General features: G+C 44.0%; 1 protein-coding gene across 1 annotated transcript in view; it reads left to right on the forward strand.

Annotated features, from left to right (window-relative positions):
• Positions 1-25,160, forward strand: part of LOC114620862 — a 154,104-nt gene extending 128,944 nt beyond the window's left edge. Inside the window, exon 3 of the mRNA XM_028767029.1 lies at positions 24,008-25,160. Coding sequence (XP_028622862.1) covers positions 24,008-24,386 — 379 coding nt within the window. The 3' untranslated portion in view covers positions 24,387-25,160. The remainder of the gene's footprint in view (positions 1-24,007) is intronic.
• Positions 25,161-25,761: the final 601 nt, after the last annotated feature.

Raw genomic sequence — 25,761 nt, forward strand, 5'->3', positions numbered from 1 at the left:
TGATGCACAACCACCTCTAACTCCAGTTCCAAAGAATCGGATGTCCTCTTCTGGACTCCTCAGGCAGGTGTGAGCTTATGATACACAAACTCATGCAGGGACAGACACATACATAGAAAATAAGTTTTTTTTTTTTTTAAGGGAAGAAATAAGTCAAGAAATGAGTCTTCTAGAAAACACAACAAATAAGGCACAAGTAATTCGATATCTCAAGAAGTGGAGCAAATCCATTAAATGTCAAACACATTATATCAAAATAAAACACCAGGATGCCCTGATAAATATTGGCACAGAACTCTCCTAAAGGGCTGTCAACAACAACTGGGTTACAGTGACAGAGCTGATATCATTTCTACACTGTAGCTAACAGTCAGTTCCTGGGGAAGATTTCTCATCTTCAGGTTAAATTCACATACGTCAGTCCCCATTTTTTGATGGTTTGATACACAACTCTAGGATGTTATGATGCGGCAAACATGAGACATGGTCAGTATGAATCATTCTCCACTGAACTCTGAATCTTGATCTTTCTCTGGGCTAGTGATAGGTGGTCCAATCCTCTCTCAGGATGCCAGAGGGCAGCACGGCGGGCTGTCCCCTGGGTGACCACTTGGCACTCTACAGTTGAGCTGTTTGTTAAGCTAGGATGTCTGGTAGGTTAGTCATATCCATTGCGTTGTCAACTTGGTAGTGTTTTCAGTTTATAGGCGGGTAATTGGGACACAGCTCTATTGTAAGTGGAGGAATGTCTCTAGTCCCTTCCACAAGCTGAGATAACTCAAACAAAACAAGTTGCGTTGGAAGAGACTTAAGGTGTTGCAACTCTAAGATTCCAAGATTTACTGTTTCTACACACATATGACATCTTTGTGGGCAGAGTTTTTGCCAGCTCTCAGGTACATGGAGGATGCAGGACACTGGTTATGACTGAACACTTGATGGAGAAAAGGGTTGTTTGGACAGCTAACATTTCCAGCACAATTCTAGTGTGCAGGTTGTCACTGGGCTGTACTGAGGAGCCTTCTGCAGATGAACAGATCCTGCTATCCACTAATGGTAACATGGAGATTGGCCTGTATGAGGCAGCAGAGGGCCTTTGACTCCTAATATGTTATGAAAGTTTGATCAGAGTGGGAATTTTCTGTCACTGGTGATTAGCATCAGCTCAGATTAATATTCACTTACTGTAATTCAGTGTGAAAAGTGTCAATGTAAGGACACACTGTGATGAGATAGAGAAAGCTGGCCGAATGATGCTAAAAACAAGCTCTCATGACTGCCCACCTTCCTAGCTCTCTGATTATCCTAAATTTCTCCAGCCCAATTCTGTTCAAAACTACTTTCATTGTAATAATAGTAATGCTGAAGCCAGGCATGGTGGCACACACCTGTTGCCCTAACACTTGGAAGGCTGTAGCAAGGACACTGTGTCCTGACAGCCACCCTGCAATATATAGTAAGAACCTAACTTAAAACAAACCAGCAAGTGCTGGAGAGATGGCTCGGTGTTTAGGAGCACTTGTTGCTCTTGCAGAGGACTGGGATTCAATCTCGAACACTCACATGATAGCTCACAACCAATGTCTTCTTCTGACCCCTTCAGCCACCAAGCACATACAGTGCACATACATTACATACATACATGAGGCAAAACACTCATACACATAAAATAAACAAATCTTAAAGAATAAAAAACCAACAAACACAAAACAGTAATGCTCTATAACAACCATAGGTAGATGATTATTGTTTGGGCTAAGTTCTTGATGGCTATTGATTCATTAAGTTCTCCTTAACCCCCCTAATTATCCCATTTTTAGGTATGTGAAAACTGAGGTTTAGCTGGGTTGTGGTATGCCTGAGTTCACAAGGCAGTTAAGTCCCAAGTCAGCAGAGGGATAGCACGTGACTATATAGAGCAGGGTTGCTCCTGCCCTGGAGATAATTACTGTTTTTAAGGAAGCTTTTAGGCCAGAGACTAGATATAGGATCTAGGTTTGCAGGTGTGAGCTACCGAGTTCAACTTTGTGGGTTTCTAGGGATCTGAACTCAGGTCCTTGCACTTGTGTGGTAAGCTGAGTCACCTCCCTAGCTCTAAACTGTCTTCTCACACCCAAATTGTAAAAACTCTCTCCAGAAATTGCCAATAGTCACTCCCGTGAGCCCCAAACTACCGTGGGTAAGAACCGCTGCCATGAACCAACTTGGTCAACGGTCTACTGCACAGTTTGTTTAATTTTGGCCTTTGGGATCAGAATTCCTTTACAAGAGCTCTTGTCTGCAGAGATGGATGTAACTAAGTAACTTGGTCCCAGCTGAGAGTGTGACTCCTGAGTCCCGAGCTGTGACAAAGACATCCTGGCCTCTGCTAGCCAACAAGTAACGATAGGCTGCTGAACCTCCTGGCAGTCGGCTGTGCCAGGTCCTCTTCTCTGGGCATGACTGCACGTGTGCAAAGGATTGCATCGGCTTACAGCACTTAGACCAGTGAATTCTGTCCACCATGAATATGGTTGTGGAGCAGAGAGAATCTCTCTTGGTGACTTATGAGCTGAAAACATGGTGGCTTTCTGTCTGTGCACCACCTGGTACAGAACAGCGGCTCTTAGAGTTGGTGGCCAAGTCAGAAGTAGCAGCCCAGGAAATGAGTTAGAAATACATGTGCCCTGCCCCCGCCCCTAACCTACTGGTTCTGAGGCTTGAAGAAGAGCCCAGCAGGCTGTTGGCCTGTGATCCTGTGATCAAGCCTTCCCCTCCCAACCCCCCCCCCCACACACACAGAAAGGGTGAGCTGGGCAGATACAGGACCTCCGTGGAGGAGACTGTAGTTCACACCCAGCGCTTCTCCCTGCCTTGCACTTAGTAAGCTCCTTCTGTGACTTATGAATCGGACCCATCTCTGACATTTTTATCCCTAAAGTTGACTGAAGTTGGTTTTCTCCTTTCCTCCTCTGCCTCACAACATGGCTGCATTCGACAGGTGTAGGAAGAAAACTGTAAGGAGCAATGTCATCCCAGAGGCTCAACAAAAGTCTATGACTTTTAACGATTTCATTTTTATTCTTATTTGTGTGTAGGGGAGTGGTTGGTGGGTTTGTGGGGGTGGGTTTGTGCATGTGAGTGCAAAGCCCACAGATGCAAAAAGAGAATGTCAGACCCCTGGAAGCTGGAGTTACAAGTGGTTGTGTTCCACCTGACATGGGTGCTGGGAACCCAACTCAGGTCCTCTGCAGAGAGAGCAAGATACAGGCTTAACCCAGAAGCCATCTCTAGGAAACATGGTAATTTTATCAAGCATTCTTGGAAATGTTTAAAAGTTCAATACAAACTATCCCAAGGTGTTCTCCTAGTATCAAGAGCAAGAAGTATGTGTGTGTGTGTGTGTGTGTGTGTGTGTGTGTGTGTGTGGTGTGTGTTGGGAGTATGTATTTAAATAAGATTATTGGTCTACAAAAACAGCCTCCCCAATCTCTATGTACACCAGTGTTAACGTGTTGCTGGTCTCTCCACTGCTTCCTCCCAGGGTAATCTACCAATATGATAGGTTTCCATGATCCTATGGGTACTTCTCCTAAGGGCCAGGTGTTTGGAGTTAGTTGATTGTGGTTCTCATGTGGCGTCACTGTTTTAAGTCAGAGCACTCACTGATCTGTAAGAAAGAACTCAGTTCTTTTGTGTTACATTCCAGAGTGGCAAAGCCTGCACTGGACTCAACACACTGTCTAGAGGAAAACAGAAGGAGAATGATGTCACTTCCAGACAGGGATCTTCTGGGAAAGGAGGACCAAGTGTTAAGGAGTGTTAAGTGCTCCAATAAGGTATAGGAAGCAACTCCTGGAGACGGAAAGGTGATTTTGAATCCACCCAGCTCAAGAGGCAAGGGAAGAGGAGTGCAATTTGTATTTTTCAGTCATCATGAGGGAAGAGTTTTAATGTTATCTTGATTCTGACTGAAGTGGGACTCTGCAATGCCTCTCTCACAGGATCACGTCACACAACACACGAACACACACACACACACACACACACACACACACACACACACACACCACACCACACTTTGTCCCCAGCCTGAGGCACTGTTTTGAAGGCTGTGGACCTTGAGGAGGTGGGGCCTGGATGGGAAGATCTTTTGTAGCTAAGTCTGTTCCCTCTGCCTAGTGAAAAGCAGTGGGCATGGTGGGCTTGTGCCTCAAATACCACAGACAGAGGTGCTCTGCCCCCTGTAGTCTCCACTTTGATAAACTAATAGCTCTTGAAAACCACAAGCCCAGATCCTTCTCTCTACTCTTAAATTGTTTCAGTTGGGTACTCTGCTTATAAACATTAGAAATGAGCCTTGGACTTTTCAAATTTCTTCAAGCCTCCATATGTGTCTCCACTGTAGAACTGTTGATTCCTCCATCTGGATATAATTTATGAGCTGGACTTTGAATATGACATGGCTGAACATGATGGGTCTGTAAAGTCACCCTTACAAGAATAGACCGGCTGTTGATTTATCTCGATGAGGAAAAGAATAAAGCATATGAAGGGGGGGAAAATCTCCTTTTAAGTTTTATAATTAAATGTGAAAATTCAGTTCATTTCTTTTATCTTAGCAAGTCATTAAAGACTGAAGTAGGCTCCCAGCCTTTTGTTCCAGGAACAGTCCCCAGAGGCTAGTGCTCTGTCATCCAAATGGGCCTGATTATAGCAGGGAACCTCTATCTTCAGATTACTGCTCTCCGTCATTAGCATTGTGTTATCTTGCTCTTCAGACTGATTTTTAATTTTTATACTTGCAATTAGAAATGATTTACAGGGACTTTCATTGCTCGACCTGTCCTGAGTCATTAAATTCACCTAGGTTGAGTAGCCTGATGTGCACCTGAAATGAACCAACTCACTGACATTATCTTACTGGGCTTTTCAGAGGGTTTAGAAATCAAGGAGGGGGCTCCATTCTTGCTCTCAACCCCTGGACTTAATGGGAAAAAATATTTTTAATTGATAAAAGAGCTAATTAGGCAAGGATAAGAGGTGCACTCTAATTGTGCAGTATATCCTGTAGGGCGAGTTTGATCATGGTTTGGAGGACTGGAGAGAGGAGCAGAGAGAACTCCAGTGGAGATGGTTTGCTTGTGGTTTCCCTCTTGCAATCAAGTCCTTGGAAAGAACCACATTTGTGTTTACTGTGTACCTACTATGTGCCAGAAAGGAAAGCTCTCCTAATAGTCTTCTTTCTCCTCTTTGTGGTCTGTATTGTGTTGCTCTAAAGCCAGGAATGGGGAACCCTTCAGGCTAGCTCTGATGATGTAGAGATTAGCGCTGTCTTACTGTAAGGATGCAGGTCACTCTTGCCTTCCACTGTCACTCAGGAGGTTGGCTCCTGTTCTCACGTTGCCTCTTGTCTGTTCTTTGTGCCTCTTTTGTCTTGCTGGAGTCCTCTGCTTGTTTGTTTTTTCAGTTGCGGCTGGATAGCCACTCCAGTCCCATCTGCCCATGGCTTTCCAGCTCAAGTCTCCACCACAACCTGTCAACAGTCTCCACTCTTCTCAGCTGTAATTCTCTGCGGGATGGTATTGCTTCTTATTAGTGAGTGGGCTGTCTGACTTTGAGTCAGGAATATGTCCCTTGTGGCCAGAAAGGACATGGGTTGTGGGCAGAACAAATAGTGTCAGGGAAATGATTAGCTGTTTGGTGCATTTTAAGACAAGTGTGATTGGACACAGCACAGAAGCTGATGGAGGTCAAGTTGTTTGTTAGAGATCAGCTGCCAGGTGGCAGAGGCAGGAGCGAGGGACGTGGTGTAACTAACTTCATTCTCTTGCTTTCTGCCTGGTGTGCTGATTCTGTAACATCTTTGCCTTTTATTGCACAGATGTGTGAGCAGAGGACATTCAACACTCGGGCTGATTGCTGCTGAATATTATTGGAGACCCTGTGATTGTTGGGGCAGTATAAATAATACTACCTTCTATCCAGGTCTGGTGCTTTTTCTGTGTGTTTAGAGGCATCAAAATTGTACATCTCACATGCAAACATCAGTGATGAAAGAGGAGACATCTTGTTCCATTTTGAGTTTTGGAAAGAACCCAAGAATATATGATTGAAAGAGCAACTAATATTTGAAATGCTTTAACACTAGAGCACACAGGAGAAGGACTCCATTAATCTATCCTTACTGATGAAGGATAGAGACCTATGCCCAACACACACACACACACACACACACACACACACACACACACACACTTTTTTGAGTCAAGTTTCTCTGTGTAGTCCTGGCTGTCCTGGGACTCACTTTATAGACCAGATTGGCCTCTAATTCAGAGATCCACCTACCTCTGCCTCCAAAGTGCTGGGATTAAAGGCATGTGCCATCATGCCTGGCTCTGGGTCTCTTTTTACTACCTCTGGAAGATGTCAGCTGTGTGTCTGCTTGACTGCTTGACTGTCGTGATCTCTGTTCCTTCCTCCGTGAGATAGGAGAGACAGAGTTGTGAGAACCGGAACAGCAACATGTGCACTAAGTCCAGGTCCATCCATACTGTACTCATCCCATGACTCTTAACTCCCCATCCACCTTGTTCTGCAGAGTAGATGACAAGGACCTTGTCTAGGCCATGGTGTCACATTTGCTCCAGACCTAAGAATTGCATGGAAATTTCTATTAAGGAACTATAGATTTTGTTTTTTCAGTATCCACTTCCTCCATTTGGTAAAACTACGTTATTGCATGATCAATACCTCTTGTCTTCATGTGAGCCTAACAAGGCTATCAATTCACTACCAGCCAGGCCTATTAGGTATTAGGCCCATCTGCTTGACCTCCCTGATTGGACCAAAGATGGACACATGTCTAAAGACAGGCAAATGAGAACTTATATTTAGAAATGTGCAGGTTGGGGCTCTACTTTCTTTGGGGTACTATGAAGCTATAAAGAATTGAGTGACCACAATTGAGGTTCCTGCTTGCTTAGCAGGAAGCCACCAGAGTCAAAGGGATGGATAGGTAGAGAGGAATCAGAGCAGAGCCAAGTTCTGAGAACATCGCTTCACAGCTGACTTGCATCTTTCTCAGCTGTGGCACTGCACCTCATGTTAATCTCTGGAGACGGCTTGGAACATGTGCTCCATCTCCACCAAAACCACCTCATATAAACACTTGTGTGTTTGCCATCACAGACCTGACACAGGAAGTCCCCTCTCTCTCCCTGCATGTCCAATTGTCTTCTCTCGGCTATATCTGTAACCAGGACTTATGCATGTGTCCCCTCCCAGACTTCCCTTTTCTGCAGGCCCACTTACCCTTACCCTGGTCAGCGACTCTGCAGTTTCTCTCATTTTCAAATGATGTTTCATGACCAGTCCCACCATGTTCTTCTGCATCAGGTAAGCTGTTTTTAATAAGGCAGCCTTGAGGCATGGTCCCTCCAGCTGAACAGACTTTAGTGCAGAGTTTGGTGCCATCAATAACTAGTGATGTAGCCCATATGCAGCCTCCGTTTTCTCATCTACACAGTGGAGATATCGTGGGCTTCCTTACCCCACCCCCACCCCAAACAGGCCTAGCAGGAGATTCAGATACACTTGGCTTTGAAATTTGGCAACAATACCCTTTCCCCAAGTCCATTTGCATCTACTATTCTGCATCAAGACCAAGTGCTCCTGAGGGGTGGTGTTCAGGGAAATGTTTTGAACAGCCAGTATCCATGTACATGCATGAAGTCAATATGGATTTCACTAATAACAAAAGACACTTGGCACACAATTTGCAAACGGTAATGAAACCTACAATCCTGTTTATTGTAAATTCCATACAGCTAATTGGTTCTCAGAGAACATCGTTAGGAATTTGGGCTCAATTCTTCTTAGCCAGCCTTCAACTGCGGCTGACACTCGGTGCACTTCTGGCATGGAACGCTGCTTGGCATTTGTGTTTGTGAATGAAAACTGTGTTCTGGGCTTTAAAAAGTAAGTTTGTAAGGGCCAGGAAGATAGCCCAGTGGGTAAAGTGCTTGCAAAGCAAGCATGAAGACCTGCGCTCTCATCTCAGAACCTATGGGAAAAGAGTCAAGTGTGGCGGCACACCCTGGGCGAGTAGAGACTTACTGGCCAGCCAGCCCATCTTTAAAAAAAATTCTTTCATTTGTATGAGTGTTTTACCTGCAAGCATGTCTGTGCATCATGTGCATTCTGGTGCCCACAGAAGCTTAAAAAGGGCATTGGATCCTCTGGGACTAGAGTTACAGAAAGTTGTGACTTACAAAACGGGTGCTGGGAATTGAACCCGGGTGCTCTGCAAGAACAGCTAGTGTTTTAACAACTGAACTATTTCTCTAGCCCTAGCCTATCTTAATTTTCAAGTTCCAGGCTACTGAGAGATCTGCTAACAAAAACAAAAGGCAGGAAGCGCCTGAGGAGGGACAGCTGATGTTATCAGGTTGTCTTCTGACCTCCATAGGGACCCCTGCACATACACAGATACACACACATATACACACAGGACTACCGGAGGACAATATCTTCTATTTAATACCATTCATGCTACAGACAAGATGTGCATTTGAATCTAATCTGCATTTTAAGCATGTTCTTGGGTTTTCAGCTGAGAGATCAACAAACCATGACACATTACTCACTCTGACCTGTGCCTGTTTTTGTAGGTGAAGTTCATTGGATGTTTACATGCCTTCTCACTTAGGCATGGCTGAGCAGTTGTGACAGAGCCACAGAGTCTGCAACATTCACTACCTGGTCTTCTGTAGAAGATGCTTGCTGCTTCCTTCTCAGTTAAAATGATAAGTTAACCGATAAAACAAAAGCACTCATCTATAACGTTTGCTTATCTCAATGCTGGTGTCAGTTACCACCATCACGGCCAAGTTCAAGTACTGACTTGTGAAATGAAGGTCTGGAAAGAGCTTTACAGCATATGACAGTCTCACTGTGCAAGTGCAATAAATCTAAATCAATGCAGAGTATAGATTTAAAATGTAGTAAATACAGGGACTGGAGAGATGGCTCAGTAGTTAGGAGCATTGGCTGCTCCTGCAGAAGCAGAGGACACAGCCTTAGTTATAGTTCAATTCCCAGCACCCTTACTATAACTGCAGGCTTTTTCACTCATACCCTAAGTTTGTGAAATAATGACCCTGAGACTGAATTACTTCTGAATAAATGACTAGGCCATAAGCTTTGGCTTGTTCCCACTAGCCCATAACTCAATTATCCCATTTATTGTATTCTATGAGTGCCACATGGCTGGTTACCTCTTCTCAGTTTCATGTGACCATCACCATCAGCATTCGGGATGAATCTCTTCCTGTGGCTACTCTATCCCAGCAACTCTCTCCCTACAGGAACTCCCACCTTCTACTTCCTGCCTCAGCTCATTGGCCAATCAGTTTTTTTATTGACAGGTGATGCTTCCACTCAACACACAAGAGATTCTCTCTGCACCTTACAGCAGCTTACAGCTATTTGTAACGCTGGTTTCAGGGAATCTAACATCCTCTACTAAACTCAGCAGGCACCAGGCATGCATGTGATGCATGTACCTACATGCAGGCAAAATACCTAAACACATAAAATAAAGATAAATAAATTTTTTAAGTTGTAGAAAAAGTGGAAGGCTGAGTTTTGAGTGTTTAAGACTACCATTTATTTCATTTTATGTGTACTTAGTTTTTAGTAGTCGAATTTAATAACAAGTTGGTAAAAAGTTCTGAAAATATAATAGGTCTTATGAGTTCAGATTTTCCAAGGGGAAATAGGAACCATTTCTCTACTGCAGGTTGGATAGACAAAGGCATAGTTGTTGATTCAGTTGGAGATGGAATGGCAGCAGGGTGTGGGAGGCCAAAGAGAGGCAACGAGCCAAGGATCTGAATAGAAGATCTCTTGAGAGAGAAGTCTACTAGGGGAGCCTCCACCCAGACTCTGAGCAGAGACAGCAGAGGGGGACTCCAGGCCGCCCCTGCGTCAGCCTGGCCTAGCAACTTCAGGTTTCAGTCCTAGTGTAAATAAGACATCCTAGCACTCGGAAGGGAGAGGTTAGAGGACCGTGAGTCTGAGGCCAGCCTGGACTATGTGAAGAATTCTAGGCTGACCTTAGTATATAGTGATACCCAGTCCAGAGCACAACAACAAGGACAAAAAACAGCAAAGCTGAAAGGCCGCTACATACATCTGCTTTGTTAAAGGACCTTCTGACTCATGGTTACCCAGAGTATAACTGGCAAAGAAAGGAACTCTGTTGAGATGGTCATCCATCCATCCATCTATCCATCCATCCATCCATCCATCCATCCATCCATCCATCCACTGTTTCAATATATCATTGTGTGGCAGTCAAAGCTATTCTGGGTAGAAAATAACACTGCTTCATCACCGGTTGATTTTGATTCTGAAGCACAGTTCCAATGAACTCAATATCCAGCGCCAGGTGGTCAATAAGCAGGCATCTATCCTGCTGCTGGCTTCCCCTCTTGTTTCCTCTGCCAGGGCAGCTCTCTCAGCAGCATCGTCTTGGTTGTGAGTAACTTGTCTTCTTTGTAGGCGTGTGAGGACACTGGCTTCCAGTTCTTGAGTCTCACTGATATCAGTGGACGGTGAAGCCTACATCTCATTCAGCATTTTTTACCTAACTCTGAATATGATTAAAAGCAGTGTTGGGTTTTTGCATCTGATTCTTTCATTTTTCTTTTCATGCCCTCTGCCTCACTCCTGCACCTGCGGACAGTTTGTGACTTTATTGATCCTGGATGGCTCTCACCTGTAGACTTGGTTCGGACACTGGGGTGATATGACCCTGTTGTACATGGTCTCATTCTTCAGCAGGCTAGTCTGAACTTGTTCTCAGGGTAAACGGAGGATCTATGAGGCAAGCCGGTTCATAGAGCCTCTCAGGACACAGCCTCGGGATTTTTACAGTATTCCTTCCATTATCCCTCTGCTCAAAGTATGCTATAAGGCCTGTGATGGCTATTCTTAGTTGTCGATTTGACTATCCTGGAACTGACTAAAATCCATGTGGCTGGGCACACCTGTGAGTCATTTTTTTCCTAATTAAAGTATTTGAAGACCAAATATTAATCAGGATCTTTTGAGGAGGGAAGATCTGTCCTTAATCTGGACCACACCTTCTGCTAGCATATAAAGGATTTGGGAGAAGAAATCTTCCTCTCCTTGCTTGCTTGCTCTCATTCTTGTTGGTAAGTAGATTCCTCCGCTGGCATTAGAGCCTACTTCTTCAGGATTCTAGCATACACTGAAGACCAGCTGAGATATCCAGTCAGTTGAATACTTAGACCTCCAATCGATAGATAGCCATTGCTGGAACACACACACACACACACACACACACACACACACACACAGAGAGAGAGAGAGAGAGAGAGAGAGAGAGAGAGAGATTGAGAGAGAGAAACTCTACCAGTTCCATTTCTCTAGAAAACCCTGACTAATACAAGGCCTGCCCAGAGTTAGGGAGATGGAGATTATGAGGCAAGGCACATGAGTGTAAAAGGCCATTAATCATCACCATTAATGAATCGTCCTCTACAAAGCCACCTGTTTTGAACACACATAACTCCAGACAATCCTCCTATGACCCCAATTTTCTCTATTAACCTGCCCCCTCCATTTCTCCATACCTCACTGGCCATTTGGGTCTTTGAGGTCTCTTTCCTTTAAAGTTATAAATTTGACTTCTTTTTTACCAAGTCTTGCTAAAGATGAACTATCCAGGGAAGGTCTCTGTTAAAATGACACAGACCCCAGAGGAGTATGCATTTGGAATCTTACTATTCCAAGGGTGTGTGACTTACTGTGTTAATGTTTCCAGGAGCACCCTTCCTCCTCTGAGTCTCTTCTTTGCTCCTTGGACACCGCAGTCTTCTGGTTTTCCTCCCACTTCCTGATCCTTAGAGTCCCATTCTCCCTGCAGCGCCCATTTTTGTGGACTTGCCTTAGGTTGGCTCTTCCCACCAGCAGACCCAATCTCCACTCTCAAAAGACAAAGATTTATAGAGATGATGCAGAATATGTCTCCTACAACAAGGAGGGGGCCAAAGTGGGACGTCCCAGAAGCAAGCTGGATGCAGGGGGTTGAGGTATATCATCTATTTGGAAGGTGATTTTGGACACATCTGGAGAGAAGTAGACAGGTAAGGTAGGGAGATGGGTGATGCCAGGACAGAGTCTATCAGTGAGATAGTCCACTGGGGGGCACCAGGGTATCAGTCCTAAGGAGGTCTCCTGGGGTGGTATGGAGCACATTTCACTTGTCCCTTGAGAAGCCAAGGAAGCAGTGATAGTTATTCAGTCACCTCATCCATCATGGCTGAGGACAATTAGCCTGCCATTTCCTGTTTATACCAGGCTCAGTCCGAGGGACACCCCTCAGACAGTGTTTTAGATAATTTCTTTGGCATAACAAAATATCTGAAGCTGAGAATTTGTAAAGAAAAGAAGCTCCTATTTCTCATGATTCCGGTAGTGGAAGTGTCTGAACAATATGGTTTCTGGCGTGTGGTGAGCTTCCTCCCACCTTGGATGCATCGCAATATTGTAGAAAAATGGAAAAGGAAGTAGCCAAGCAGCCATGTGCAGAAGAGACCTTATGATGAGCCAGGAAACCAGAGATGGGAGGAACAGTGTCCTCCACAGCTCGGCTGTTCTCTTGCTGGTTCTCCTCCTGGGTGTGTAGCAGCCACCTGGACACATCTGATGCTAGCTGATCACCTTTTCTTTCCTACTCCAGGCTCTCTTATTTGTAGTCCTTGGTTAAGGTAGAGATTGCAGAGAGGCAGGTTCAGAGCGCCCTGGTCTCTTAACTCTGGTGATTAGCTTGGGGTTAGACACATGACCCTGGCCTGGTCAATAAGAGTACCACACTGTCTGCTTACAGGGTTCCCAGTCATTAAGACAGCTGGCTCCAAGAGGACGGAGTTATGTGGCTTTTTGTGTCTGGGACCTAGCTCTCTCACTCTGGGTATTTAGTGACTTTCTGTTGAATAAATGGACATACAATATTACTTGACAGGGCTGAATACCGGATATTCAAATAATTCATGTACTGAGTATTTTTAAAATATTTAATCATCTGAGTGCATTAAAAATGTTTCCCGAGTGCTTTTCTAAAAAATTACTACTTTCAACATTAACAAGATTTCAGAGCCAACTAGCCCTACACAAATAGACATAGTAATCACCTCCAAACCCAGATTCGTGAAATTAACCATATTTGTATAGATGTAGAACAGGCTCTGATCTTTCTTGTTCTTGCCATGTGCCCTTTTAAGGGAATCCAGCAAGGAATGTTTGCTAATTGCATTAAGTTATTCCTTAATACTTCTAGTCCTAAGTGAACTCCAGACATAACAGGCCTGACATCATGGAAAGTCGTACTGTACCCGAACAATCCGTTTCTTTCCTCTCTTCACTCAGCCTCTCCGGTGGATTTGAAAGGCATTTGAGCCTCGTTGCCCAGCTAAATGATTCACTCTGCTCATGTGGTGCTGTCTCCTCAGCCTGCCTTAGCTTTACAATTATACTCTCTGGGCCATTCTCCAAACCCTCACCCCACCCTACCCACCTACCCTTCCCAGTGGAGCTTATCAAAGCCTTTCCTAGTGCCCTCTGGCCTCCTGGCTTTTAAAAGAGCAAAGCTATTCAGTCATTTGAAAAGTGTTATGTCTTTGATTTGCTTTTTTACCGACTCAAGCTCACTAGTTTCTTCAAATCTCTCTTCACCCAATTCTTTCTTTTTTTCCCCTCAAACATAGTTTTATGACTTCACCAGTATCACATGTTCATTTTCAAAAACTCAACAAAGTTTAGAAAAGGATAAAGAAAAAAGTTTTTATTTATTTATTTATTTATTCAATTATTTATTCATTTGTCATTAAACTAAAGTCCTTTGGGAAGAAGAAACCTCAACTGAGAAAATGTCTATATTAGGTTAATTAGCCTGGAGACCAGTCTTTGGTTTTTGTTTTGTTTTTTAATTTGCCAACCTGTGACTGTTTATTAACTGACCAGATTACAAAAATACCATGGATGACACCTAAGTTCATCCGTCTAATAAGCCTGTTTATCTTGTCTTCCCTGTTGCCAGCGTCTCCACCTTCTACAGGTGAGTTGCCTTTTTCTTCATTCCACCTTGTGGGGAAGATAATTTGAAGGGCCACAGGAAGTTATTTGCTTCCTTGAATTAGATCCTCCATGCAGATGATGGCAGATTTACCAAGAGATCGAGCAATCAAGAAATTATCTGTCAAGGCAATCCACTTCTTGATTTTGCCATAGCCTCGCTTGTAGATGAGCTCATTTACTGACTTCAGGTTGGGGTACCCCCATGCAATGTACGGTTCCACAATCCTCAGCACATTAACTGAAGCTGTGTTGAGCTTAATAAAGGTACCATTGAAGATCTGTCGAAGACGAAGAAGCTTCAATACCTTGTTGGACCTTTGAACTTACTTCATGGATATCTCAGATTCTGATGACAAACGCCAGTTTTGGTTCTGCGGGCACATAGAAGTTCCCAGCATTCCTTGCCATCCTAGCCATCCAAATCTTAGCCTGGCGCATCTGCCTGCATGCCTTGTGATACTGCTTTGCCTTCTCATAGATGAGCTTCCTCCTTGCCTTTCACAGTGTATTCAGGGCAAATTTTTTGAAGCTCAGGCCCATCACCTTCAACTCTGAAATTCCTTCGCTTTTTCTTAAGGGTTTTTGGCATAACAGCAACCTTCTTTTTCTTCTCTGGCATAGCCTCCATGGTTCCAGCCAGAAAAAGCAAGAGTTTTTTTATTTTTTTATTTTGTTATTTTTTGATTAACGATTGATAAGGAAGGGTTCAGCCTACTGTGGGCAGTAGCAATCCTAGGTAAGAGATCCTGAGTTGTGGTTGTTTGTTTGTTTGTTTGTTTATTTTTTTTTAAAAAGCGAACTGAGCAAGCCATGAGCAACAACCCAGTCAACAGTGTCCTCCATGACCTTTGCTTCAGCTTCCAAGTCCTTTCTTGAGTCTCTATTCTGCCTTCTTCCTTTCATGGTTTCCTCTAAACTGTTAACAGAAATATAAACCCTTTCCTCCTCACGTTGCTTTCAGCCACGGTCCATGGTGTTTATTTCATCAGCAGAAAACCAACTAGAACGTTGTTACTCAGGCCACACAGACTGCCTTCATTAAGCAGGGCTCCATATATTTGCTATTCACACCTTAGTCTATTAAAAAAAGTTTTTCTTTAAAATACCTCTATGGACATATAACTTGCTTAAAGATAGCCACACCATGGGAATTTTTTTAAAAAAAATCAAAAGCGATTCTTATTTACCTGTGTGTGTCTCTGTGTTCACAAGTGTGCATATACAGATGTGCATTTGCACGTGCTCATTTGCATATGTATGTGTATTTACGCGTGCACATATGCATGAGGAGGATGATAGCCAACATCAGGTGTCCCCTTTAATCACTCTCCGATGCATTTTTAAGGACAAGGTCTTTGTCTAACCTAGAGCTTACAGATCTGCCTAGACTGACTAACCAGCAAGCCCCAGGGCTCCTCCTGTCTTACCACCCCAGTGCTGGGATTACAGATGGATATCATGGCCCCAGCTTTTTTTTATGTGGATGCTGAGGATCTGAATATAGTTTGTCATGCTTGTACCACAAGCATTTGACTGACTGAGCCATCTCCCCAGTGCCCCCCGAAAATCTTTCTAAAGGTTCCATCTCTCCTCAGCCTCCTCCAGTTCTGCCCTTTCTAGATAAGAAATCTTTAGAGAGTTTCTGGCATGCAGGAGATTCTAAACATGTTCATATTTTAAGTCTTTTCTGCCAGGTGGTGATTTAAAATAGAATTGGAAACTGCTACTACTTCTGCACTTGGCTGTGCCTGATTACCAGGACAGCACCTTAGCGACCTGCCTGAATGCTGTGGCAAGGGAGGCATTACCCAGACATGTGTGAACATCTGTGCTCACTCTTCTCAGTGGGCCCAGGACAATCGCCAGATTCCCTGGCCCACTTCACATGAGGACGCCAGCCGCTTTCTAATCATAGCTCAGAGATATAGTCTCTGAAGCATCTCTTAGGGAGTAGCTCCAGCAAAGGCAGAGAGCATGATGGTTGCAGTGCCGTCGGCACTTTGTGTACAAGAGTCTCTGGACCACAGCTTCGCTGCTGGAGCTGTACTTAACGGCAGATTCTGCTTCTCAGCATCTGAGAAATCAGATTGCTGTCTTCTCCGTTTGCCCTAGCTGATGGTGCTTTCCTGTTAGTCGAGCGTCATGTCATGGTCTTCCTGTTTTCACTCAAAATGTTTTAATGAATTTGTTTCACTCTTTCAATTTAAAAAAGAAATTGATTCAATTCCTTAATCTTCTGAACACAGATTTAGATTTTCTTTTTTCTTTTTCTTTTGCTTGTTATTATATATTGTGCCTCCAGAGACATGTTGGATTATCTTGTCATTTTGACACTGATTTACCAGAATGAACTTACTGTGAGAATTCGGTTGCAGAGAAATGGTCCTGCTCTCAGAGCAGATAATTTCCATTATTTTGATTTTCCCCAGTCCAGGACCTTATTGAATACACACTAAAAACGGCAGTCCACAGCCAACTGGGTCTGCACATATTCCTTCCTAATGCAAACGATTGCTCACTTGTTCGGAGCTAGGCAGCTTGGCTTAGAAACATCATTTTTATTTTGTATATTGGTATATTGCCGAGCACCAAGATAAACACAGCTCGGACTAAAGGCTTATTTAGATATTTGCTCAATCTTGCATCTTGCTAGACTTTAGTTTTGAGAAATTTTTCTTGTTACCTCCGAGATCATTTGTCCTGTAAATAGAGCCAAAATATGCTCAAAAGCAACATGAAACTAATCAAAGAAAAAAGCCCAGTGCACTTGAGGTCGTGGCTGCTTAAAATACGAGGCTGTCAGAAAGCATTCTGGTCCATTTTCATCTTCACTGCCTCCCGTCCCTTTTGGAAGCAAAACAGCTTCCATACATTTCAAACAAGCGTAGTTATCTGTAGGGTCATTTCCCATAGCTGTGGAATAATGTTCTGGAAGAACTTGACCACACTAGACAATGGGATAAGAGCCTAGGTGCAGCCAAGAAGGACGGTGCAGGTCTACCAAGTCACACACCTTTACAGTGAAGACCTGGTGGGGACATGTGTTCTTCAGAGGAAGATGGCTAGCCAAGAAAACCCCAGACCTCTTTCTTTTCCTCCTGCCTTGACTCTCCGTGGAAGCCACACTTTGCTCTCTCCTGTCTCCATTCATCAAACCTGTGCTTGCTTATCTTGCCTCTGTCATCCATCCTGCCTGCACCAGTCCATTCCTGGAGAGCGGGTCTTGAGGTACAAACAGGATCATACCGCTACCTTCCTTCCACAGGACGGTCCCATTCTGAAAGGATACAGTCCAGTGTGTTCAAGGTTGGGCCCATCCTCCCTCTCCCAGCCCACCTGTCACCATTCTCCCACCCCACCTCATGGTCCAGCTTTACCTACATCCTTTTGGTACCTCAAAAGCTCTACACTCCACTTGCCACCTCCCAAGCCAGGTCCCTTTATTGCAGCAACAACTGTATATGTTGCTTTCTTGCAGAGCACGTTCTTGATTCGTAATGGAGTATTCATCATTCAATCAAAGAATACAGTAGTCAAAATTGTAGGACCCACCCACCAGAGAAGAAAACCTGGTTTTTGATTTGTTTTTGTTTTGTTTTGTTTTGGTTTGGTTTGGTTTTACCAGCACCAAACCCCAGGGAATGATTAAATTGGTAAAACATAAGCAGTCAAGCTTAGGTTATCAACTTTTAATGTCTCAAACTGGTTATGCTTGAGTCTTTGCCACCAAGGACCCGAGCCGGACCTCCTGAGTGCATTCATGTTACAGCAGTGCAGTAATGTTAATTAAATTCTATTATATTTACTATGCGATTTACATTAAAGTCTGCCTCAGTAACTGGTCCCATTGTCTTTTGTCTTTGGGTTTGTGCAAGGCTCTGGGTTGAGTTCCCAGGACCACAACAAAAAACAACAACCAACAAATGAAAAGGAAGGGGCTTTTAAGTGGTGTGGTTGTGCACAACTTTAGTCCCAGCACTTGGGAGGAAGAGGCAGGTAGATCTCTATGAGTTCAAGGTCTACATGGAGAGTTCCAGGCCATTCAAGTCTCACTATGACAAATTACTGGGCATGGCTAACGTGGGGTTCGGTTAACAGATAGGTTAACACAGACTACTAGTGTTCCTGGGCTTTGAAGACTCCAATCATTCTGTGATAGCAAGATCCACACGTGCTTGATAGAAAACTAATTATTCGTGCAGAACCATTAGTAGTACATTCTTCAGTGCCAGCTTCTTTGTCTCCAGAGGCTGTGACAGTCCTGCAGATCCCATGGGAGGCTCCCTGAGGACTCAGCCCTGTATGGGCTCCTACTGCCAAACCTGTGTTTAGTTGAGGGAATATAGGCATGGGCTTTCTGCCACCTACATGCCCTGGCACTCCAGGTAACTGACCATAGGCTATAGCGTGTTCTCTGTAAATTACAGCAAGTGACATAAATAGCTGTGCTCCTCTGAAAGGTTTAGCAGTGCCATCTGCCTGAGGGCCTCCTACTACCTGACAGGTACATGTTCTGAGACTGTGTCCTCAGACAAACCAGAAGCCATGTAGGCAGGGCTTTCTATTGGGAGCTCAGGCAGAACCTAGTTATGTGTTCATTGAAGGAGATGGGAACTTGGAGGAGAGGGGAGTGAGGGAGAATGAACGCAGTTGTTGGGTCAGGTACAAAGTCTGGCCAGTATGGTGGGGAGTGCTCGTCTGTCTCTGAGCAATGAATGCCTCCGGGGCTTCTTGGTCCTCAAGCCAAGCAAGAGCTGAGTCATGAGGAGAAGAGGTGAGCAGCTCCTCCTCTGGGCTGTTTCCTTATTTTAATGTGTAGTTCTGGAGGAGAAACTGATTTGCACAGTCTCCTGGAACCCTCCTTGGGGAGATCTGGCAGGATGTGCGAGATCTGTGCGATTCTGGGGTTCTGCAAGAGATTCTGGTTTGTGTCAGGGTTGAGAGCCCCTGCTAGATGATCCATCCACAGAGGCTCTTTCAACTGAAGCATTCCATTGTCTAAAATTTACCGAGTCAGGCATAAGAATGCATGGAAGATTAGCATTCAGCTCCTGTGACTCATACACTTCCGGTTGCGTGTTACGTGCCAGGAAGTCATCAACTGCAAATGCGTTTATGAAAGCTGAGTCTCTGGGTCACCAAGATATAATCTCTTCCCATGTTTGATAATCACTTCAACTAAGCGATTATAGACTGGGAGCTTGAAGGACAAAACCTGCCTAATGTCTTCCAGAAGCCTGAATCTGTCTGGCGTTGGACCAGCACTTGCTTTCCAGTTCCACACAGACGAACCACGCTGTATTACTCTCAGCCAACCCCAACCCTCTGTGTTACCTGCCCGAACCGGATTCCATTAAGCACAGAACCTAGAGTTTCTCCCTGGAAGCATTTGGATATCTAGGTCTGGAGCTCAAAAGACAGGTTTGGCTGGAGATAGGAGCTAAGAGAGGCAGGGAACATTAGGCAATGATTCGTATCGCTTCTTAGACACTCCAAGTCTTAATCCAGCCTCCTTAGCACCCGACTCACTTTTCCTTCCTCACCCACACCAAGCATTCCCATCATCCCCTCCTGCCAGTGGACTCATCAGCTCCTTGCTGAAGCCTGGAAACTGCTATTTTAAATACCTTTACCCTCATTCAGCCACTAGACTTTTGCAAATAATAATAATAATTAATAATAATAGTAATAATGAAAGAAAGAGAGAAAGAAAGAAAAGGAAAGAAAAACAAACAAACAAACAAACAAAAACCCTCGAGTTCATTAGATTATTTTCCATCTCCTCTGTGGCCACTCTGGTCCAAGCCACCAACATCTTTTCCAGGAGGGTAGGATTGCCTCGTTAGTCTTCTGCAGGCATTATCGCCTTCCATGTCTACAAGTGCCCCATTCAAAACCATTGATCATTTCATGAAACAACCCCCGTCTTGCCTCTCCCTTCCATGTGTGCACTGTCTTCCCTTTGCCCGGGATAAAGGCCAAGCTCATTCACAAAATCCTTCCAAGTCTGGCTCCTGCCTCCTCTGTGGTCTATGTCTCCTGATGGGAACTTCTGCTGTCTCCACAGCCTTTCTCTCTGGCCTCTGATACATCTGTTTTCTGCAGAAGGCTTTTCCTTCCACTAGTTACTTGAATGACTCCGAATCCTTTTAACATCCCATTTTAAGCTGTCACTTCTCTGAAAACCATCCGTGCTTCCCAAGATCAAGTAGGTCCCTGCTCCTACCCGACAGCATCCCTGTACTTAGCCTGGTATTAAGTTTATCACATTGCCTCGGGATTGAGTCTGATCATCTGTTCTGTTTGAGATTTACACAGTGTGTGAAGGAGCCCTCACTCGCCAGCTTCATGAAATGATCAATGGTTTCGAATGGGGAAGTTGTAGACATGGAAGGCAATAATGCCTTCCTTTTCCTCATTTGAGACATGCTGGAGATGGAATGGGTACACAATTAAGGCTTGTTCAAGATGGAAAGATAACATGAAAGAAGACATTGAAAATAGGAGGGAAACATGACTTTCCTCTGCAACCAAAAAGGAACAAGCTACCATCTTGGCAAGGGAAGGGTAAGAGCCCATAGGAAACTACTGGGTTTTATTTGCGGGGATTTAATGACTAGTTGAGTTTTAGAGGTACCCTTACATTTATGAACTTTGAGAAAAAGAAAAGCAAGAGTAGAAAAGCTTCTCACTGGGAGCCTGCAGCTACCACCAAGCCCATCAAACTGGTTTGTGAGGTTTTGAACATGATGTGTGGTGTCTCAGAAGATGACACTGTTCTGATGTCACAAAAACAATCGCAGTGTGAGGGTTATGGTTCCTGGTAGGTTGACCCTGCGTGCGCACACACACACACACACAACACACACACACACACACACACACACAGAAGTTATGAAACTACTGGAAGTGTGGTAGATATGAGAGGAGTTAGGGCAATTAACTGAGAGATTATCAAAATATATTGTATGGATTTCTCAAATAATTAAAAATATTTTAATGTAGTCCATTGACTTGAGATACAGATTCTGTTGTTGTTGGTTTCATCATCTAACATTTTGGAACAGGGTGGGGGTGGGGCGAATATTTGAACCTGCATCATGAGAGCCCAGAGTTTAGAGCCAAGCCCAACACTATTGCATGCAAATTCCTTTATTCCCTATAAATTCGGGGAGGCAAATGCTACCTTGCAGGGTTGTTTGGAAAACTGAAGAGAGGACAATGCAGGGGACACAGGCTTCTCACGTCCCAGGTGCACAGTAGCTGCTGTGTTTAAATGTGGCACGTTTCAATTATTTAAGAGCATCTGGGCTGTGCTCACTCGCAAACAGCGAGCTCATGAAATATTTCTATCCTGCAGGGCAGAGATACTGTTTCTCTGCTGCCTGCTCCCTAGCAGAGAGAGGGAAAGGTGGCCTGGTATAGAAAAGCCACTGAGAGGCTCTGAAAATGAAGCAGGGGTCTGATTTTCAGTGGATCTTGGAGACAGAGCACAAAGCAAGGCTCTCCTCAGTTAGCTTTCCCCTCTGCAATGCCATGGATGTTTGTGCCATCCTGGATTCCTGCATTGAGACTTAAACTTCCGTATGAGAGACTCTATCAATAGGGCCCGTGAGAGTTGATTCGGTGATAAGGTCAGAGCCTCATGAATAGAATTAATGCCCTTATGACCTAGACCTGGGAGAGCGGCTCCGCTTGTGCCGACACACATCAGCGCTGTCTGTGAAGCACTAAACAAACTCTCTCCAGACTCCATCTACTGGCATCTTGACCTTAGATGCCCTGGATGTCAGAACTGTATGAGATGAACTTCTGTGTTTATAAGGTCCTCAGTCTATGCTACTTTTGTAACAGTAACCTAAACATGGCACTCCTGAAGAAGAGACACAAAGGAGGAGAGACAAAGACCAACAGACCTCATTTAGATCTTTGAGTGTTTATTTAAATACTCAGTCATTTTAAAACATTTTCTTCTTTCAAAAATAAACTGTGTTCAATTGGAAACATTCATAAGAGGAATAAGAAAAAAGAAAGCACATTCATCTTTTCAAAGTTTTTTTCTAGGAAATCCGGATACACACTGTGTTCTAATGTAACAGATGAGCTCACCCAGTATGATATAGTACAACTATTCTGTAGGGGTCTTTCCTATTGGACAGCTTTCCGTGTGGGAAAGTAAAAAGTACCCAGTGTTTCCCTGGGTGACATTGATGGACAACAGGAATGACTGTGCACAACCAGGCCCTCACATGGCCCTCTTTGAGACTCAGAGTTGGGTTTTGTCACTCCATCTCCAATGAACAATTTTAGAGTGAATCCTTTACACAGTCCACCAGGATTCTTTACAGAGAGTCCTCACATTCAGTCTTTGCAAGAAAGGGCAGTAGGAAAATGCTTAAATCACAATAGCAAAGGGCCTCCAGTGGGAGGAGGCAGGGGCTGGCTCTCAGCACAATGCTCTTCCCTCCCTTTCTGTTTGACCTTGAAAGTTTGTTTTGTTTTGTTTTCTGAGAGTTTTGTCCAGTGAGTTTTGATCATGTTCATTCTTTCTCCTGGCCACCCCCTTGCCAGATTTATCTACTCCCTTCCTTCCTACCCAACTTGGTGACACCTCACCTTTAAATAAGCCAATCTGTGCTGCTCAAATATCTTGGATGTGTGGCCTTCCCATGGAGCATGGTCGACTTACTAGGGGACACATTCTTAGAGAAAACTGACTCTTCATTTCTCAGCAGCTAACAACCACCTATTGGTCCTCTATGCTGAAATTTGGTCCTCTAAATTCTATGTCAAGGGTCACTCCATTTCTAATCAACAAGCAAAAAATGAGTGAGATGCAGCTCTCATTCTTAAAGAGATCAAAGTGTAGAGGCAGAGTTAAAGACCACAGTAACTTCTTATAATGAGTTTTCTTTTTCATTTAACACAGAAGTAGCTATTGATGAAAAACAGGTGTGATGGTTAATTTTGATTGTAAAACTGGCACAATCTAGAATCATCTGGAAAGACAGTCTCAGTAAGGGATTGTCTATATATCAGTTTGGTTCATGGGCAAGTCTGGGGGCGGGGGATTGATATAGGAAGACCGGGTCCACTGTGGGTGGCACCATTCCCTGGGCATGGGATGCAGAACTGTGTAAGTATAGAGATGAGCACTGGCAAGCATGCATGCCTTCATCCCTCTCTGCTCTTGACTATGAATGTGACTATTTCAAGATCCTGCAAGACTTCCTTTCAACCTGGAATTATGAGCTAAATTAAACTTTTCTAAATTGTTTTTGCTGCTGCTGCTGTTGTTGTTCAGGAGGGTCAGAGTGTGTTATCACAACTAGACAAGTTGACAGAATTATATTAAAGCAGCCTATGTAAATGAGGAATCATTATGACTAGGAACTATGATATATTAAATGATAAACATTCACCTTTTTAGAAAAAGAGGTTTTATTTTTATCTATGAGATACTTATGGGGATATGTGCACAAGAATTCGGTGACCATGGAGGTCAGAAGAGGGTAGCAAACACCCTGGAGCTGGAGTAACGGACTGGAGTAAGCCACCTGACATGGGAGCTGGGAACAAAACTTGGATCCTCTGGAAGAACAGTATGTGCTCTTAATCTCTGAGCCATCTCTCCAGCCCTAAATGTTAGTCTTTTAATGCCCATAATCAGACTAGGAAGACTGTGGTCATTATATTGTTGTAGAAACTGAGATAAGGGGAAGTTAAATAACTTGTCCAAAGGAACTCAGGTAGGAAGAGATGGAACTGGGGTTCCCGAGCTGCTGAACACACAGCCTTTGGATTAGGAGATGATGTTCATGTTGCGGTGACCTACAGTAAACACTGTGACTTCATTTTCTAGGTACTGTGGCCTGGAAACCAGCTTGCTGACGTCCCCCCTGGTGGGGTTCATGGTGACCAATCAGTGCAAGTACCATACACCCATCAGCTTTCCTCAGATCCCACTGGCTGCCCTGGCTGTGGAGAAAGTGGGTCGCTCCAGTGTATGTTACAGTCTGGCTCTGTTTCCTCCTAAGCCCACCAAGGAGCTGCTGTCAGTAAATCACCATGATCTCATCAATGGTTTTTTCTTAGGCCATCCTAAATTAGCACAGTTTGACACTCTGGCATGTACCACGGGGTCTTCAGTCCACGTCTTTGTGAATCCAGCCACTAGCAAACCAGAGAACCTTCCAGAAGACTTTAGGAACAGTCTCCAGAAGCTGATGAGTCCAGCATAGCATGGATTGTCTGACATTATCCATGGAAATCACTATGTCATAAAATGAAGTTTAGGTTGTTCTCTGTACATTTCATTAGCATATTTTTTTGCCCTTAAAATAGCTGTCAATGACTTAAACATTTTTATAACAGTTATTGAACTTCAAAGTGGAATATCTCTTTGGAACAGGCCTGTAGCCAAGTACTTTTCACAACTTAACACACAAAGCAGCTCACAACTACACTTCAAGGGAGGCACCATTCTAACGCTTTTACAAGAAGTACACTGTGAGGTTTACAGACAGAAGCCATTCGCCTCTGTGAAAGTACCATACTCCAAACTCACAGTCTTAGCCTCCACACTGATACCCTCCTTGCCATGCAGCCCCAACCCTGAGCAAATACAGGGCCATGAAGTCGGCCATTTCCACATAGTGGCCATGTACTGCCTGCAGGCCCATTGTTCTGCCAGCTTTTCCACATCCAGTGAAATTCTTTACTTCTTTGGCAGTATCTTATCAGGTAGATTATCTATTTCCTATGGTTTGGGTTCTTTAATTTGACTCATTACATATCTTTAGCTTCTTTCAGTAAATAAATCCCTGATTTTATCTTTTTCTGTCTGTATGAACTATGGCTCTAGAAAAATCACCTTTCTTCTCCCTATATTTAAAACAACAAAAATGACAAGCCTGTGATGTTTCTCCGCCACATATTTTCCCTGTATCCATCACCTATGTCATGGGTGGAAGTCAACAAGTAACTGAATAAAATTAATCTCTGATGCTAAAACATATGAAGACCATGCTGAGGTGTGGCAGTAATAAAGGCCACCAGCGCTGAGTGCTGACCATACCTTTTGCTGGGGAGCACCTAAAGAGCGGATGCTACTATCACCATTTTGCAGATGAGAATGGTGAGCCTCTAAAGATGTTGGTGGGAAACAGGGGGAGGGTTTTAATACTAGGTTGATGCTTGTGTCTCAACCCAACAGAAAGAACTCTAGGTTTAGTCAATGGGCCTGTGTCCACATCTGGAAAAGAAGGTCTCTAATGACCTTTCTCAGCTGGATTCCTTGAATGCTTTTCAAGCAGAGACTCTTAGTCAGCTGTGGAATTCAATGACAAATCCCTACCACCCATTCTAGTTCTGGAATACCCTTGCCATGCACAATATACACAAAGGCCATATGTCATCAAGGCTATTCTGTTTTGCCTAGATAAACATTAAGGTTTTATAAACTCTTCTATAATAATTCTCAACCTTGGGAAACTATTTTCCAGTAAACTGGCTATGCAGGCATTGACCTGCTGAGCTTCTGGTTCTGGACCTGGACCTGCTCATGTGGGTCCTCAGAGGCCTTGCTTCATTCCCAGAGGCCCTTGCCCTCACACT

This window comes from Grammomys surdaster, unplaced genomic scaffold, assembly GCF_004785775.1.
Source record: "Grammomys surdaster isolate TR1022 unplaced genomic scaffold, NIH_TR_1.0 170, whole genome shotgun sequence".
Lineage (NCBI taxonomy): Eukaryota > Metazoa > Chordata > Mammalia > Rodentia > Muridae > Grammomys > Grammomys surdaster.